Here is an 18,593-nt window from a genome sequence, read left to right on the forward strand (position 1 = left end):
TATCATTGTGGGGCAGCAGTGCTAACCACTGTGCCATTGTGCTGCCCTAAAGTCAGTGGGTTGACCTAACTGGTCATGTATTATCTACTATTCATGTTGTATTGGAACCTGCCCCTTTATGGCCACAAAGACTGTGGGAGGAAACCGGAACACCCGGAGGAAACCCACGCAGACACGGGGAGAATGTGCAAACTCCACACAGACAGTGACCCGAGCCGGGAATCGAACCCAGGTCCCTGGCTAATTGTCGCTATTCATTAACTGTTACTGTTCAACCTTGGTCTCCAGTAACTTCTCACCAGACCATTACTTTGCAAAAAATAATTCTGGCGAAGTTCCTCAGTCAGGAATGGTTTAAATATTTGATTAAAAAAATAATAATTTTTCCAGTTTAGTTGACAAGTTGCTTTATGTTAAACCACTTCAATTTTGCAAGTGCTGGATTTTATGGCCCCTACAGCGCAGAAGGAGGCCATTTGGCCCATCAAGCCTGCACCAACAACAATCCCACCCAGTCCCTATCCCCGTAAACCCACATATTTACGCTGTTAATCCCGGGACACTAAGGGGCAATTTAGCATGGCCAATGCACTTAACCCACACATCTTCCGGACTGTGGGAGGAAACCGGAGCACCCAGAGGAAACCCACGCAGACACTGGGAGAACGTGCAAACTCCATTCTGGCAGTGATCCAAGCCGGGAATTGAACGCGGGTCCCTGGCGCTGTGAGGCAGCCAGTGCTAACCACCGTGCCACCCTCATTGGGCATGTTTTTGGTGGGGGTTAGGAGCTGAAATCGACAATCTGCCCAGCATTTAAAATAAAAATTGACGGTCAGTTAAGCACGTTACCAAGCCGATTGACCAGAATGATGTGCTGCCCATGGTGTGAGCAAGCTATTTATTTTCAGGAAGCTGCTTAAAAGGTGGATAGGAAGGGGGGAGGGATGTCTTTCGGAGGGAGCCCTGTGCACCATTGATCAAGACTGACTAAGGAAGAGAGCAGGTAGATCAGAACTCGATTTAATTGTGATCCTTGGAAGACATAATTAAATCCCCTTTTACGTCATCCTCCGATTTATTCCCCGGTTGTTGGAACTAACGGGCAAGAGGACTATATCCCACACCGATTCCTATAATGTGGAGTAACTCTGAGATTTAATTTCCCTGCAGACAGCCAGTTTCCTTGTGATATTTATGAGCACGACATCAAAAACATCTTTGTGTTCCTCTGAAACGTAAGGGTTATAATTGCTTCAGATTGCGAGCTATTTGCATTCTGTGTTCTTGCCATCATTTTGCCTTGGGTTTTATGTTCTCGCAACGCAATACTGCATTTGCTGATAAATTTATTTTTTTGGAAATACTTCCTGATATTTCCTACCTAACGTTCTAAAGCTAGGCAGCATGGGCGGCACGGTAGCACAGTGGTTAGCACTGCTGCTTCACAGCTCCAGGGTCCCGGGTTCGATTCCCGGCTTGGGTCACTGTCTGTGTGGAGTTTGCACATTCTCCTCGTGTCTGCATGGGTTTCCTCCGGGTGCTCCGGTTTCCTCCCACAGTCCAAAGATGTGCGGGTTAGGTTGGTTGGCCAGGTTAAAAAAATTGCCCCTTAGAGTCCTGGGATGCGTAGGTTAGAGGGATTAGTGGGTAAAATATGTGGGGGTGGGGCCTGGGTGGGATTGTGGTCGGTGCGGACTCGATGGGCCGAATGGCCTCCTTCTGCACTGTAGGATTTCTATGAGCATGTATTTCATAAGTCAGTTAGTTAACGACCAGATTCCTAAATTAACACATTTGGTAGAAGTTTTATAACAAATCTGATGAAACCTCCAGCTGTCGGTCTTTCTCATTCCCTGATGGGGATGTATTTGGGAGCTAGTGTCTGTGTCTTTTAGGTCTTTTCTTCCTCCTTTCCGTCAATCTTTCACCTCTCTCGCTCTCCTGCCGTGAAGGTGGAGTTAAGTCGCACCCAGGGCTCCTCACTATGTAGATAGCTGGAGGGTGAGGGTTCAGGCCAGGACCAAAGATGGCGCCGCTCAAATGATCACAGCCCTTTGGTAGGTGGTGGTGCCTTTTTTTATCTGTCCAAGGTTGTGCAGGTTAGGTTGATTGGCCGTGCTAAATTGCTCCTTCGTATCAAAGAGACCAGCAGGGTAAATGTGTGGGGTAATGGGGATAGGGCCTGGATGGGATTGTTTTCGGTGCAGTCTCGATGGACCAAATGGCCTCCTTCTGCACTGGAGGGATTTATGATTAAGGCACCCTTAATGACTCTATAACATAACCGTTCCAAATCCAATAGACGAAGGAAGTCCTTAAGTTTAACTACATGCATTCAATTAATTATTTAAAATTGCAGCATCTCATTTGTAACCTCAGTGGGGCAGAAGTAGATTAAATAGATTGGAAAAGAAAGCGCTAGGTCGTAATGTTTAATTAAACTTTTCCTGCATATGAACCGTCTTCAGTTTTAAAATATGCCTGCAGTATCTATACGGTATTATTATAGGGCGGGATTTTCTGACCCATCCCACTGGCAAGATCTTCCAGTCCCGCCAAAGTCGACCTCCTCCCGCCCCGGGTCCCCCAGTGGTGGAACGGGTGCTGGTCGCCAACGGTGAGCTGCCTCTGCTACAGGAGCCGCTGCCAGGTGGGGGAGGGGTGCGGGGGGGGGGGGGTGCTGACGGTGCAGGGTGGTGCTGGGAAACTCCGACTATAGTGTTACTGTGTTCCTGAGGAAGACCACACACACGCATACTCACATCACTGCAGGTGTGCGTGGGAACATCACTGACACGGGTGCAGAGGGATACTGGCAGGGTGGGGCTGGGCACAGTGGAGTGACTCCACTGGTTTTCTGCACATCTGCAGACGTGGTCTCGGCGGCCATCTTGCATTGATAGGATGGTCCATGGAAAAATTATCTAGTGGTTGTGCCAGTTCTGTTTGTGGGGGATGGCGGCGGTGGGGGGGGGGGGGGGGGGGGGGGGAGGTGGGTGTTTGCTGTAATGTTGTTTTATTCATTCATGGGATGTGGGCTTCGCTGTGCATTTATTGCCCATCCCTGAGGGCATTCATTAGAGTGTTAATGAAAGCCTACTTGTGACACTAATAAATATTTTTTTTAAACTTTAAACGTTACTCCAGACCTTGAGCAATGTGGTTGACCCTTAAATGCTGGAATCAAACCCAGGTCCCTGTGAGGCAGCGGTGCTAACCCATTGTAAGGATGACAGATTTCCTTCCCTGAAGGACATTAGTGAACAATCGACATCATCAGACTTGCATTCCAGATTTTTAACTGAATTTAAATTTTACCATCTACCGTGAAGGGTTTCAAACCCGGGTCCCCGGAACATTACCCAGGGTCTCTGAATTACAAATCCAACAACAATACCATTAGGCTACTGCCTTCCTATGCAAAATGGTGCTGTATTTCCTGCAGTAGAACAGTTTCAATACTATAATAGTATTTCCCTGGCTGTACAGTATCTGGGGACTGTCCAGAGGACATGAAAGGTGCTACAGAGATTCAAGGTTGTTTGTTCTTGCTTCTTACTATTCAAGCAGCCGTACACCTGAATCAGACGGACAGTCTGTTCACTCATTTCTAGAGCTCTCTGACTTGCTGCATTTCCTTTGCAAAGCCAGCCATATATGACGTACATGCCAACAGGGCCATCGCCAATTATAGTAACGAGTGATTGCCCTCTTAAAGTCTCTTCTTTTGTCTCCAAAACCTGCCGCTGGCTCATAACTCACTCACTCTGCTTACATTTCCAGTTCTGTGTTGGGTTTCAGTTAGGAGTTGTATTCGCTCAGACGGTTTTAACCCCTGAGCAGCCATTTCAAGTTGGTGAGTTTGAACATGGCTCATGCTGAGTAATACCCTCATTTGCTCTGCAGCCGTTTGCATGGACTATTGTTTAGTCCAATTCAATTCTAAAAAACCTTCCCTTCATTGCCCCTAGCAACACAGGAAGAATCCGGGGTGAATTCAGGTGTCCATTGCACCCGGAGGGCTATAGCGCAAATAATGGAAAATGCTTTGGATGGTTACTTGCATAGTAAAGTACACCTGCTGATATTCAGAGTGATCATCTTGTGCACCCCCTATCACCTCCAGTGCCAAATACCAGAGCAATGAAGGTGAATTTGTGGCTTTAAATTCCATGTAAAAATTGGGCGGAATTTTCCCGTCCCGCCCGCCACGGGAATCGTGCAAAAGTCCATTGGCCCCGGGTGGGATTTTCCAGTATTGGGGTGAGCGCGGCTGGAAAATCCTGCCCATTTGCCGGATTTCTACTGCTCACCCACCACGGTAATCAGAGCGGGTGAGGGACGGACAATGGGAAGGTCCGTTGATCTCAGGTGGGATTTTCCGGTCTCGGGTCGAGCGAGGCTGTAAAATCCCACCCAAAGTGTCCGACGTTATTGGATTCAACTTTATAAGAAGTTTGATTTATTTGAACTAAGATTTGTGGGGTTCACTTGTTTGCAGTAACCCCCTATTCGTAAATCACGCCAGGTTTTAGAGACTTAACAATATGGCCAGAAAGAATACTTTAAATGGTGAATCCAGAAAAGTTTATTAACCATTAAAAAGGTAACAAGTCAGAAAGATAAAAAACAAGGTGCCAATTAACAATACTTAGCAGTAATTAACAGAAAGAGGAGAAAGCTTAACTTTAACAATTGAACAAACCTCCCAGTACCCTTCTCAGACCAGGACATGAAGCGACATTTCCAAAAACATCACCCTCTCAACATCTCTCTCTCTCTCTCTTTCTCGCAACATCTCTCTCTCGCCACATCTCTCTCCCTTTCTTTCACAACACCTCTCTCTTTCTCTCTCACCACATATCTCTCTCTCTCTTTCTCTCTCGCAACATCTGTCTCTCTCTCTCTCGCAACATCTGTCTCTCTCTCTCTCGCAACATCACTCTCTCGCAACATCACTCTCTCACAACATCTCTCTCTCTCACAACATCTGTGTCTCTCTTTCTCACACCATCTCCCTTTACCCAAAATGGCTGCTTGTGACCACTTTTTTATAGTTTGAAAATTTTGCAAGCTCACCTTAGCCAATTGTTGAAAAATAGCTAATTGGTTAGCTGTTTGCTTTTTAGCTAATTATGCCCATCGTCTTAATTTTTCAAACTACATTTCTTACCTTGCAGCAGGCTGCGTGTCCACCAATAATTGATTCCCATAGCTATCTGTCATTTATAGTTACAGCTCGAACAGGAACCCTTTCAATCCCAGTCAAGGTTAACAAGTCATTATCTTTTCTCTGTCTGAGAAGGGGCACTGGCTTATCATTCCCACAGCATTATAAGAATCTGTATTAATAATCGAATGTTAATAATGTGTTCATAATTATAAAAGTTATAAACTGTTGTGCTCCATGTTACATTTCTAATCTTTCTAACATATTTTTAATTAATTACTTATTCTTTAATTGTCCCACCATTAAGGCTCTCTCTCGGCTTCACTAATCTGGCTGATTTCCAATAATAGTTTTATTAAAATGACTTCTATCAATTTAGCACAAACTGCTTAATAACATATTAATTCAAATTACAAAATAATAATCGCACTACAACTAGTGATTTTGACAACAACTTGCTTTGAATAAACAATAGGTTTTGTAATTAGCCTTTGCAAACATTCAGAGAGTGCCGTCACACTCCACACACTGCCCTTCAGCTGCAATGGTTCAAGGTGTCAGGAATATGTACAATTTCATGCTTTCTTTTCTGACCTGAAGTCAGAAATTTCCAATCAACTTCCAATTTGCAAACTTACTTCATTAAACTGCGATGAAGCTTGGTCTTCAGTAATGGGTTCGCTTACAACGGTTGGACTTTGTGGCCTTAAAGGGGCAGGTTCCAATTCAACGCCACCTGAACAGTAGATAATACATGACCAGTTAGGTCAACACACTGACCTTAGGGCGGCACGGTGGCACAGTGGTTAGCACTGCTGCCTCACAATGCTCGGGAAATGGGTTCGACTCCTGGCTTGGGGTCATTGTCTGTGCGGAGTCTGCACGTTCTCCTCATGTCTGCATGGATTTCCTCCGGGTGCTCTGGTTTCCTCCCACAGTCCGAAAGATGTGCTGGTTAGGTGCATTGGCCGTGCTAAATTCTTCCTTAGTGAACAGGTGCCAGAGTGTGGCGACTAGGGGATTTTCACAGTAACTTCATTGCAGTGTTAATGTAAGCCTACTTGTGACACTAATAAATAAACTTTATCAAACAACGCACTCAATAAAGGGCTCGTTTTGACTGCAGGGCTGACCTGACATTTTATTCAAACAACATTATTTCTGATCTTTTTACCAATTTTTAAAGGTTATTTGTTAATATGATAACTTATTGTGTCATCAAATCCACAACCGTTTGACTCGGTGATGACAGGTCTTATCGTGTCCTCTGTGTTTTTCTGTGTAGTTTGAAGATAAGTAGCAGCTAATGATTAGTTATTGTCTGTTTAACACCCAGGTGCGCTCGTGAAGTACATCAACATGACGCCCATTATTGGTGGCAGGCTTCATTCTTCTTTTTGGGTGGTGGACAAGAAGCATATTTACATTGGCAGTGCCCACATGGACTGGCGCTCTCTGTCTCAGGTAATTTATGCCCAGCAGGCTGATTCAGATAATCGTGTCGTATCTTTAAGCTTGATGCTTGCATGTCTTTTGAATGTGTGCCATGTCCCATTGAGAAATAATAATGCCCAAGCAGGCATTGCTAGTCAGTATTGAATGAGAACCTTTGGACAATGCATGCACATTTTTTTTATTCGTACACATTATTGTCCATCGCTGGGGGCATTTAAGAGTCAACCACATTGCTGTGTCTCTGGAGTCACATGTAGGCCAGGCCAGGTAAGGATGGCAGATTTCCTTCCCTAAAGGACATTAGTGAAGCAGATGGGTTTTTATAAAAATTGACAGGGTGGCAAGCACTGCTGCCTCCCAGCACCATGGACCCAGGTTCGATTCCCGGCTTGGTCTGTGTGGAGTTTGCATATTCTCCCCGTATCTGCATGGGTTTCCTCTGATTTCTTCCCACAGTCCAAAGATGTGCGGGTTAGGTGGATTGGCCATGCTAAATTGCCACTTAGTCTCACGGGGACTAGCGAGGGCAAATGCATGGGGTTATGGGGATAGGGCTTGGATGGGATTGTGGTTGGTACAGACTTGATGGCCCGAATGGCCTCCTTCTGCACTGTAAGATTCTATGACAATTGGCACCACAAGATTCATAATTACAGATATTTGTTATTGAATTCTAATTTCACCATCTGCTGCGGTGGGATTCGAACCCAGGTCCCCCGAGCATTACTCTGGATTACTGATCCAGTGACAATACCACTAAGCCACTGCCTCCCCATGCTCAATGAACAATGCAAGTTGCAGTTAGATGTTGAAGTGTTGGCGAATGACTGATAAAGGAAAAAGCTGTGTTCGATCCAGGCTTCCGGTGAAAGATTAAAACTGCAGACTGACTTGTTTCAGTTTGCCCTACCTGCTGGAGGAATAAGGCTGCTAAATTCCTGCAGTTGATGCAAAGTAGCCGGGCATAAATTACTTCTGTCTTTGAAAGGTCTTGTCCTCACAGAGTCAGATTCAGTACGATCACAGCACTGTAATTAATCATAGAATTTTACAGGATCAATATGTGATATAATGGAGCACGAGGCCAGGTTATTGCTGGAGAGACGTGCAGTACCAATGCGGCTCAGAATTATCCCTGACGGGGACGGTACATTATGTGGTGTTTTTCTTTTATCCACATCCAAAACTGTTTGCGACACAAACGCGATTGAAATGTGTTACATTTGCAATAGGAAATGAAAATGCAATTTTGCCAATATTGTCAGCTGCCGTTATCAATTAGGTGGACGGGTTAATCACCATATTTTTACTCTGTCCTGCAACGTGGACGACGGTAAGGGTGCCCGCTGTCTGATTTGAACCTGGGACAGAGTTTTTCCAGCAATGGGAAGAATAAAGTCCGACACTTTGGCCGGAATCCCGCCCACCACTGGAATTTTAGCGGGCGGTTTGCGGAGAATGTGAAACCCCGTTGACGGTTCGGCGGGAATTTCCGGCTTTTAGACCAGCGCGGCCGGAGAATTCCGCCCTCTGGGTCTGACTTGGAGACATGTCTAATGGAGGTCTGTGGTGAACCATCATTGGTTCACCACTGGGGTTGTTATTGTGTTACTGTTGGGCTAGGGTGTTGTTGTTATGGGGGTTGTACTATGTTGTTGGGTTAGGGTGTTTACCTGTCCTAAGTGTTATCGTGGCACACTCCAGTGGGGTCCCGCCTCCGGTGGCAGGGTATAAGACCCCCTGCTCCGGCAGGACCCCTTCAGTCTGAACGGGTGAATTTGTGTTAGTAGTTTCATTGTTAATGTATTAAAGCCTTCAGTACTAAAGCCTTGTTTCCGGGTGCTCATTGAGGTGCATCAATTTAATACATTAACTGAGAATATGGAACAGATCCTAAAACCGGATCGTCTGACACTGGACCCACGTGCGGTCGGTGCAGCTAACACGTTCGAACATTGGTGGAAGTGCTTCGAGGACTACCTGGCAGCCTCGGTAGCTATCACTACGGACAGTGATAGACTCCAGGTCCTCCACGCAAGGGTAAGCGACACGATTTACCTAGCCATTCGTGCAGCTTCCACTTACCAGGGTGCCGTCGAGCTCCTAAAGAATAGGTACATTACGCCACCCAACGAGATTCACGCTCGTTATCTCCTCGCTACACGACGTCGGCAGTCGGGCGAGACCATAGAAGACTACGCCAATGAACTCCTGCAGCTTGCCAGGGGTTGTGACTGTAAGGACGTCTCCGCCGAGCAGTACATGCACGACCTCGCCCGAGACGCGTTCGTAGCAGGGGTAGGGTCCTCGTACATCAGGCTTAAATTACTAGAAAAGGGGAAACTCAACTTGACCCAGGCAATGGGGATGGCCGTGAGGTTGGAGGCGGCGTCGAAGAGCTTGGCGCTGTACCCCGAGGACCACGTGCAGTCAACGTGGTTGGAGCAAGCTCTGCTCCCTCCTCGCCCCGCGAACCCGCGCTCCCAGATCGATTCGACGACGGCGGCAGCTCCAGGGGGCCAGCGATGCTATTTTTGCGGTGGGGCTAAGCATCCACGGCAGCAGTGTCCGGCAAGAACGGCAATCTGCAGCCAGTGCGGTAAAAAAGGCCACTACAGCAAAGTCTGCAGGTCCAAACGTAAAAACGGCAGTGCAGCTTGTAACCCTCCAGAACGGAGACCATCTCCTTCGGCGTCGCAGTACCCACGAGGTCCGACCACGTGCGATCTCAGGACGGCGCCATCGTGGCAAACAGAGGAGGAGGAAGACCACCAGGAGTCGCTGCGCTTGGAGCCCTCGGCCACATGCGATTCATGGGGGCGGCCATCATGGTCCACGACGACTAGGAGCGACCAGCAGGGGTCCTCAGCATCCACATCGGCAGCATGCAGTGACGCCCAGGGGCCAACGGTGGCGTCGATCTCTCTGGATCAGACCAGGCATTTCAGACTGGAACATTCTATGATGGAGGTAAAGGTTAGTGGCAGAACTGTGAATTGTCTGTTTGACAGTGGGAGCACCGAAAGTTTCATACACCCTGAAACTGCTAAAAGGTGTGGACTCCGGGTTCTCCCTGCCAAACAGACAATTTCCATGGCATCACAGTCCCGGTCTGTACCGATCCAAGGACGATGTATGGTAACTCTTGAGGTACAGGGCACAGTTTACGAGCAATACAGGCTCCTTGTGTTACCTCACCTTTGCGCGCCAATTCTCCTCGGACTAAATTTTATGGTCCACATGAAGAGTGTGATCCTACAGTACGGTGGCCCACTCCCTTCACTGGCCGTAGGGAGCCAGCCGCAGCCTCCAAATTGCCCAAAACGCCCCGCGTGCAATCTATCCACCCTGAAGATCACGACACCATCCCTTTTTAAAAATCTGGTACCTGGCTGCAAGCCCATCGCTACTAAAAGTAGGCGTTACAGCGCTGAGGACCGGATCTTTATTAGATCTGAGGTTCAGCGGCTCCTCAAGGAAGGGATCATACAGGCCAGTGCTAGTCCGTGGAGAGCGCAGGTCGTGGTAGTCAAAAGCGGGAACAAACCTCGGATGGTCATCGACTATAGTCAGACCATTAATAGATACACGCAGCTGGATGCGTATCCTCTCCCGCGCATTTCTGATATGGTCAATCAGATTGCGCAGTACCGAGTGTTTTCTACCATAGACCTTAAGTCCGCCTACCATCAACTCCCCATCCGCCCAGAGGACCGACAATATACGGCTTTTGAGGCGGATGGTCGTCTATACCAATTCCTCAGGGTTCCATTTGGTGTCACCAATGGGGTCTCGGTCTTCCAGCGTGCTATGGACCGAATGGTGGACCAGAACGGGTTGCGGGCTACCTTCCCGTACCTGGATAACGTCACCATCTGCGGCCATGACCAGCAGGACCACGACACGAATCTCCAACACTTTCTACGCACTGCATCTCGCCTGAATCTGACCTATAACAGGGAGAAGTGCGTATTCCGTACGCGTAGGTTAGCCATCCTCGGATACGTGGTGGAAAACGGGGTCATTGGCCCTGATCCAGACCGTATGCGCCCACTCACTGAACTTCCCTTGCCCGCTAGCACGAAAGCACTGAGGAGATGCCTCGGGTTCTTTTCGTATTATGCACAGTGGGTCCCCAACTACGCGGACAAAGCTCGTCCGCTCATTAAGTCCACGACCTTCCCACTTACGCCGGAGGCCCAATTGGCCTTCAAGGTTTTGAAAAGCGACATCTCGAAAGCCACGATGCACGCGGTGGATGAATCCATCCCTTTCCAGGTGGAGAGTGATGCATCGGACTTCGCCCTAGCCGCCACACTAAACCAGGCAGGCAGGCCCGTCGTGTTTTTTTCCCGCACCCTTCAAGGCCCAGAGATTCGGCACTCAGCGGTGGAAAAGGAGGCTCAGGCCATTGTGGAGGCAGTCAGACACTGGCGCCATTACCTGGCAGGTAAGCGGTTCACCCTGATCACGGATCAACGATCCGTGGCGTTTATGTTCAGTAACACGCAGAGGGGCAAGATCAAGAACGATAAGATCTTGCGGTGGAGAATTGAGCTCTCCACCTATAATTACGATATTATGTATCGTCCAGGGAAGCTCAATGAGCCCTCGGATGCCCTCTCGCGCGGAACATGCGCCATCATGCAGGAGGACCGCTTGAAGGCTCTCCACAATGATCTGTGTCATCCTGGAGTCACCAGACTCTACCACTTCATAAAAGCCCGCAACCTACCCTACTCGGTGGAGGAGGTCAGGTCGGTTACTAGAAGTTGTCGGATTTGCGCAGAATGCAAACCACACTTTTATCGACCAGACCGGGCACATTTGGTCAAGGCCACTCGCCCTTTTGAGAGGCTGAGTGTAGATTTTAAGGGCCCCCTTCCCTCAACGGATCGGAATGTCTATTTTCTTAACATAATAGACGAATTTTCCCGGTTTCCGTTTGTTTTCCCCTGTGCGGACACGTCGACTGCCACCGTCATCAAGGCATTCAGTGAGCTTTTTACCCTGTTCGGGTACCCCTGCTATATTCATAGCGACAGGGGCTCGTCGTTCATGAGCAACGACTTGAGGCAATTCCTGCTCTCATTCGGGATTGCCTCTAGTAGAACCACGAGCTACAACCCTAGGGGTAACGGACAGGTGGAAAGGGAGAATGCTACAGTCTGGAAGGCTGTCCTACTGGCACTGAAATCCAAGGGCCTTCCAGTCTCCCGGTGGCAGGAGGTCCTTCCAACTGCGCTCCATTCTATCCGCTCCCTCCTGTGTACGGCAACCAATGCTACTCCCCACGAGAGGATGTTCTCATTCCCTCGGAAGTCGTCCTCGGGGACCTCATTGCCAGCCTGGTTGACGTACCCAGGACCCGTCCTTCTGCGGCGCCATGTGAGGGCTCGCAAGTCCGACCCCTTGGTCGAACCGGTCCAACTCCTCCACGCCAACCCTCAGTATGCCTATGTGGCATATCCTGACGGGCGAGAGGACACTGTCTCCATTAGAGACCTGGCGCCCGCAGGGGACGTAGCAACTCCTGCCGCTCCTATTCCCCCAGTCACAGATCCACTACTCCTCATTACTTCCCCAGACGTGGCGCGGTCAGCACCGGGACCAGTGCATAACACTTTTACTCCCATGTACAGCTTGCCTGAGACTCGGAGATTGGCGCCACCATCATCACCACCACCACCACCACCAAACGTTCCAGGATCCCCTACACCATCGCCTCATCAGGGCCGGCCGGCCCGGGAGTCTTTGAGGGGACAGCCAGATGTTGCTTTGAGAGAGCCACCGCAAGCACCTGCTCCGGTTTCGCAACCGGTGTTGAGAAGATCGCAGCGTCGGTGTGGTCCTCCAGACCGTCTGGACTTGTGAATCCTGTTATTTTTTTTGTCATTGTCTGTTTTCATCCACCCCGCCACCTTTGGTTCCTAAAGGAGGGGTGAATGTGGTGAACCATCGTTGGTTCACCACTGGGGTTGTTATTGTGTTACTGTTGGGCTAGGGTGTTGTTGTTATGGGGGTTGTACTATGTTGTTGGGTTAGGGTGTTTACCTGTCCTAAGTGTTATCGTGGCACACTCCAGTGGGGTCCCGCCTCCGGTGGCAGGGTGTAAGACCCCCTGCTCCGGCAGGACCCCTTCAGTCTGAACGGGTGAATTTGTGTTAGTAGTTTCATTGTTAATGTATTAAAGCCTTCAGTACTAAAGCCTTGTTTCCGGGTGCTCATTGAGGTGCATCAAGGTCGTTAGTCACAAATCATTGAAATTAGTTCTCAAGGATAACTACCACTCGCAGCTGACTTTATTTCTGTAGTACAGCAGGCTCAGTTACGCCCTTGCTGACGGTATTAGGATCCGATTTGCCTTAAATCCAATCAGCCACAAAAGTAGAAATCATATTATGTTTCTGGTGACTGCCACATAACTATCCAGTAGCCAGATGGCAGGGTTCTGATCGATTGAATTTATAGCTGCCTGCACTAGAAAAGAGACGAATGAGAAGCCGAGCGTGGAGTGAGAAACGGGATAAAAACAAACAATTGTTAAGGAATTAAGAATTGTGCAGTATTGCTCAGCACACTGAGGGAATGTTCTGTTGATTTCCATTTCGGAATGGGTGTAAGTCATAACAACAAAATAAACTTGCATTTCTATAGTGCCTTTTAAGGTGCTTCCCGGGACCATTATCGGATAAAATGTGAGACTGAGGCAAATAGAGAGACATAGAACATAGAACAGTACAGCACAGAACAGGCCCTTCGGCCCACGATGTTGTGCCGAGCTTTATCTGAAACCAAGATCAAGCTATCCCACTCCCTATCATCCTGGTGTGCTCCATGTGCCTATCCAATAACCGCTTAAATGTTCCTAAAGTGTCTGACTCCACTATCACTGCAGGCAGTCCATTCCACACCCCAACCACTCTCTGCGTAAAGAACCTACCTCTGATATCCTTCCTGTATCTCCCACCACGAACCCTATAGTTATGCCCCCTTGTAATAGCTCCATCCACCCGAGGAAATAGTCTTTGAGACAACAGGAAAGGTTGGCCAAAGAGGATGATCCTCAAGGAGCAGTGAGAAGTCTCACCACACTGGGTTAAAGCCCAACAGGTCTATTTGGTAGCATGAGCTTTCGGAAAACTGCTCCTTCCTAAGGCTCCGAAAGCTCGTGTCACCAAATAAACCTGTTGGACTTTAACCTGGTGTTGTGAGATTTCTTACTGTGCCCACCCCAGTCCAACGCCGGCATCTCCACATCATGTAAAGGAGGGGAGGTGTACAGAAATGGATTTCAAAAGCGCTTTGGACAGCTGAAGGCCAATGGTGAAGCCATAAGAATTGAGGCTACGCAAGAGGCTAGAATTGGAGGAGTGCAAAGATTATGGAGGGTTGTAGGAACTGGAGCAGGCTACAGAGATTTGGTGGCGAGGGGGAGGGTAATGGGAGGAAGTGGCGGCTGGGGCCGGCATTGCGAAACCATGGAGAGATTTGAAAACAAGGATGGGAATCTTAACATGGAGGCAGATTGGAGCCAGTCAGGAAGCACAGAGCTGATGGGCAGCGGATGGATTGTGAACTAGGATGCAGCTGGAAGAGATTTTGAGGAGCTCATGTCTGTGTATGGTCAGGAAAGAGGGCGAAGATTGTGATTTATGAACAAAGCCACTGTGCTACCCACTTGTTGCAGTGGGGTGTATTTTTCCAATCTACAGTACGGGTGTCAAGGCCTTTGGGCCATTCTGTACATTAGAGACCTGACCTTCCTCTGAGGGTCAAACCATGGAGGTGGGGGAGAGGAACTCTGCTGTTGTAGGGGAGATTGATGAGACCTGTACGGGCAACAGGTTAAAGACTGCACACTTTCATGACTCGCTTGTGAAGCAGCAAACATCCAGTGCAAGCTCCCATGTCTTTTTTTGTCTACTTGCTCCCAAGGGAACTATTTCTAATCTTTCTGAGCTTATACCCTCCTTTCCCAAAGCTGTATCAGAACAATGTGAAGGGCTGGGAATAGAGGAGTCATAGAGTCATAGAATGATGAAGAGCCATGGGTTGATGAAGAGAAGGAAGATAATGATGATGAGGATGAACAAAAGGAAAGATACTCTATCCTCATGGACTGTGATGATGAGGGGGCAGAGAACAAAGAAAACAAAGAACGGGCCCTTTGACCCTCCAAGCCTGCACCGACCACGCTGCCCGACTGAATTAAAACCCCCTACCCTTCCGGGGACCATATCCCTCTATTCCCATCCTATTCATGTATTTGTCAAGATGCCCCATAAAAGTCACTATTGTATCTGTTTCCACTACCTCCCCCGGCAGCGAGTTCCAGGCACCCATCACTCTCTGTGTAAAAAAACTTGCCTTGAACATCTCCTTTAAACCTGTGCCCCCTAGAATTGACTTTTCCACCCTGGGAAAAGGTTTCTGACTATCCACTCTGTCCATGCCTCTCATAATCTTGTAGACTTCTATCAGGTCGCCCCTCAACCTCCGTCATTCCAGTGAGAACAAACCAGGTTTCTCCAACCTCTCCTCATAGCTGATGCCCTCCATACCAGGCAACATCCTGGTAAATCTTTTCTGTACTCTCTCCAAAGCCTCCACATCCTTCTGGTAGTGTGGCGACCCAAAATTGAACACTATATTCCAAGTGCGGCCTCACTAAGGTTCTATAAAGCTGCAACATGACTTGCCAATTTTTAAACTCAATGCCCCGGCCGATGAAGGCAAGCATGCCGTATGCCTTCTTGACTACCTTCTCCACCTGGGTTGCCACTTTCAGTGACCTGTGTACCTGTACACCCAGATCCCTCTGCCTGAACCAAGCGTTGCACGGAAGTCCCAGGAGTGAGGTCCTTTTGCAGTATCCTCTAACATAAATGTTATGTTTCAGAAAACCAGGTGCTGAAGGATAGACCTAGAGCCAATCTTTATGCACCTTGATAAGCATTTGTTCACAGAGTTACACTTTACAAACATGCGCCTCCCAGCCCAACTGCCACAGTTGCAGTCTGTTCCTCTTTAAGGAACACAAGTGAGTTCCCCATTAATAGCTGCATCCAACTAAACACAATTAATATGCAATTAACAACAGACTTTTTGATCTCATCCCTTGTGTCACTCGCTTCTTCACTCTCACACATTTTCTCAAATACGATCACCCCAAAGCACATTCAGTAGAGTTAGTAGGAATGTAGCACCGGGTGATTCAGAGATCCAGAATGAAGCACGTGAGTGAAAATGTGGCATCTTCTCAGCAATGCCCGAGGAATCCCGTGATCTTGGCACCACGGCTGACGAGCATTCAGCTGAGAAAAGGCTATTTGGGGAATTTTGTGCTTACATGTAAGCTTTGAAATTAGCTTCTGAGGGTCTGAAGCATACGGTAACTGTGACTCTGCCACCAATCAGTGTATGTATGGATCAATGGAGCCTGTGCAAGCTTCACTGGGACCAGTAAGCGGCCTCCATTTAAGAAATGACCAGAGGCCAGCCAGTAACATCCTTGCCATGGAAGTACAGGCTGCAACTGTCCAGACAGTAAGGGTTAGATCAGATCCGGCTCTTTGCACTAACTTTCAGACTCTGGAGGTCAAGTTGTAGATGGTTGTCTCTTGGGGTTTCCAGAATCATTGGGCATGCTTGTTTTCATTGGTCAGAAAGTTGAATACAGGAGTTGGGACGTCTTGTTGAAGTTGTACAAGACATTGATAAGGCCACACTTGGAATACTGTGTGCAATTCTGCTCACCCTATTATAGAAAGGATATTATTAAACTAGAAAGAGTGCAGAAAAGATTTACTAGGATGTTACCGGGACTTGATGGTTTGAGTTATAAGGAGAGGCTGGATAGACTGGGACTTTTTTCCCTGGAGCGTGGGAGACTTAGAGGTGATCTTATAGAGATCTATAAAATAATGAGGGGCATAGATCAGTTAGATAGTCAACATCTTTTCCCAAAGATAAGAGAGTCTAAAACTAGAGGGCGTAGGTTTAAGGTCAGAGGGGAGAGATACAAAAGGGTCCAGAGGGGCAATTTTTTCAGACAGAAGGTGGTGAGTGTCTGGAACAAGCTGCCAGAGGTAGTAGAAGAGGCGGGTACAATTTTGTCTTTTAAAAAGAGTTTAGACAGTTATATGGGTAAGATGGATACAGAGGGATATGGGCCAAACGCAGACAATTGGGACTAGCTTAGTGCTAAAAACTGGGCTTCATGGACAAGTTGGGCAAAGGGCCTGTTTCCATGCTGTAAATCTCTATGACTCTATAACCAGTCCATCGAACACTGGAAATGCAGATTCAGGGCCTGATGACAGTAACTGAGGGACCCGCAGGTCGCTGCTGTTCCCAAGGATAGTAACACCAGTCCGCTCTCCGGCCATTCCTCTCATGGCTGGCACATAGAAAATGACACTAAGCTACCCAGATACAAACTCTAGAGGAGCGGCATGCAGAGATACTCTCGCAGGGGGTAAGCTGCCACTATGGAGGAGGCGGGGGGGGGGGGGGGGGGGGTAGTGGAGGTCCAAGTCAGTTTATTGAGTGTTTAGTCAAGTAGGAGCAGCCCACTACCTGTTGTAATGCTAGTCCACATGTTGTGCCTAGGAGAGGCAGTGGTACCATGGACATGTACCCAGGAGCATCACAGTGAAGGTAAAAGTAGGTTGGCCACTTTTGAGTTAACTGTACAAAAGAAACTTGTGTTGTACACTGTTATTCAAAGAGAGCTTAATATAAAGCTGCCCTCTTACACGTGTTGATGTTCTACAGGTTTATACAAAAGCTCTCCAAAGCACTTAAAAAAAACATTGATCCGCAAGAGGATTTATTGCTGATATAACAGCAGTGTGTTAAAAGTTCCATTCTGTATAAAAGTTCAGTATCGCTGCTGTCTCGCTGTCTCGGCCAAGGAACCATTCTGTTGATTTGTTGCAGGAATCCCATGCATCCATCTTTTGCCATGCTGCTCCTGTCCTCAGTTGCATGTTCCTGTCCCATGCCGTGTGATTGAGATTGTCTGGTTTCATAGAATTATAAAGTAGGGCTTTACCCGTAGATTTTCGATGAACATATTTGGCAACAGTATTCATTTGTAGACATGCATATGCTGTCGTTATTGGGTAGGATTTATATTATGACAGCTCTGCACTTAATATATTTGGGATGCATTAGTTCGCTGGATGTATTTATTTGGAATGGAAGAAGTTGGACATTTATTGCATTGATGTGGCATTGAATCATCTGCCCCCAATAACCCTTCCTTACACTTTGAGCTCTTTTTTGTTTAAGTGTGTATTTATGGGATTTTACTATTTTGCAAACACACACACACACACTCATTCGTGGGATGTGGGGGCTGTTGGCAAGGCCAATATTTATTTTTATCCATTCATGGGACGTGGCCTAGCCAATGATGCCCACCATTTATTGCCCATTGTAACAAAAGCAAAATACTGCAGATGCTGGAAATCATTGATTTTGATTTGATTTATTGTTATCACATGTATTAGTATACAGTGAGAAGTATTGTTTCTTGCGCGCTATACACACACAAAGCATACTGTTCATAGAGAAGGAAAGGAGAAGGTGCAGAATGTAGTGTTACAGTCATAGCTAGGGTGTGGAGAAAGATCAACTTAATGTGAGTTAGGTCCATTCAAAAGTCTGACGGCAGCAGGGAAGAAGCTGTTCTTGAGTCGGTTGGTGCGTGACCTCAGACTTTTGTATCTTTTTCCTGACAGAAGAAGGTGGAAGAGAGAATGTCCGGGGTGCGTGGGGTCCTTAATTATGCTGGCTGCTTTGCCGAAGTGTAGACAGAGTCAAAGGATGGGAGGCTGGTTTGCATGATGGATTGGGCTACATTCACGACCTTTTGTACTTTCTTGTGCTCTTGGGCAGAGCAGGAGCCATAGCAAGCTGTGATACATCCAGAGAGAATGCTTTCTATAGTGCATCT

At 47.7% G+C, this 18,593-nt stretch overlaps 1 protein-coding gene across 1 annotated transcript in view; it reads left to right on the forward strand.

Moving 5' to 3' along the window:
- Nucleotides 1–18,593, forward strand: part of LOC144504787 (inactive phospholipase D5-like) — a 113,125-nt gene that overhangs the window by 38,996 nt on the left and 55,536 nt on the right. The window contains exon 5 of the mRNA XM_078230527.1: nucleotides 6,510–6,637. Coding sequence (XP_078086653.1) covers nucleotides 6,510–6,637 — 128 coding nt within the window. The remainder of the gene's footprint in view (nucleotides 1–6,509; nucleotides 6,638–18,593) is intronic.

Source organism: Mustelus asterias, chromosome 15 (genome assembly GCF_964213995.1).
Source record: "Mustelus asterias chromosome 15, sMusAst1.hap1.1, whole genome shotgun sequence".
Lineage (NCBI taxonomy): Eukaryota > Metazoa > Chordata > Chondrichthyes > Carcharhiniformes > Triakidae > Mustelus > Mustelus asterias.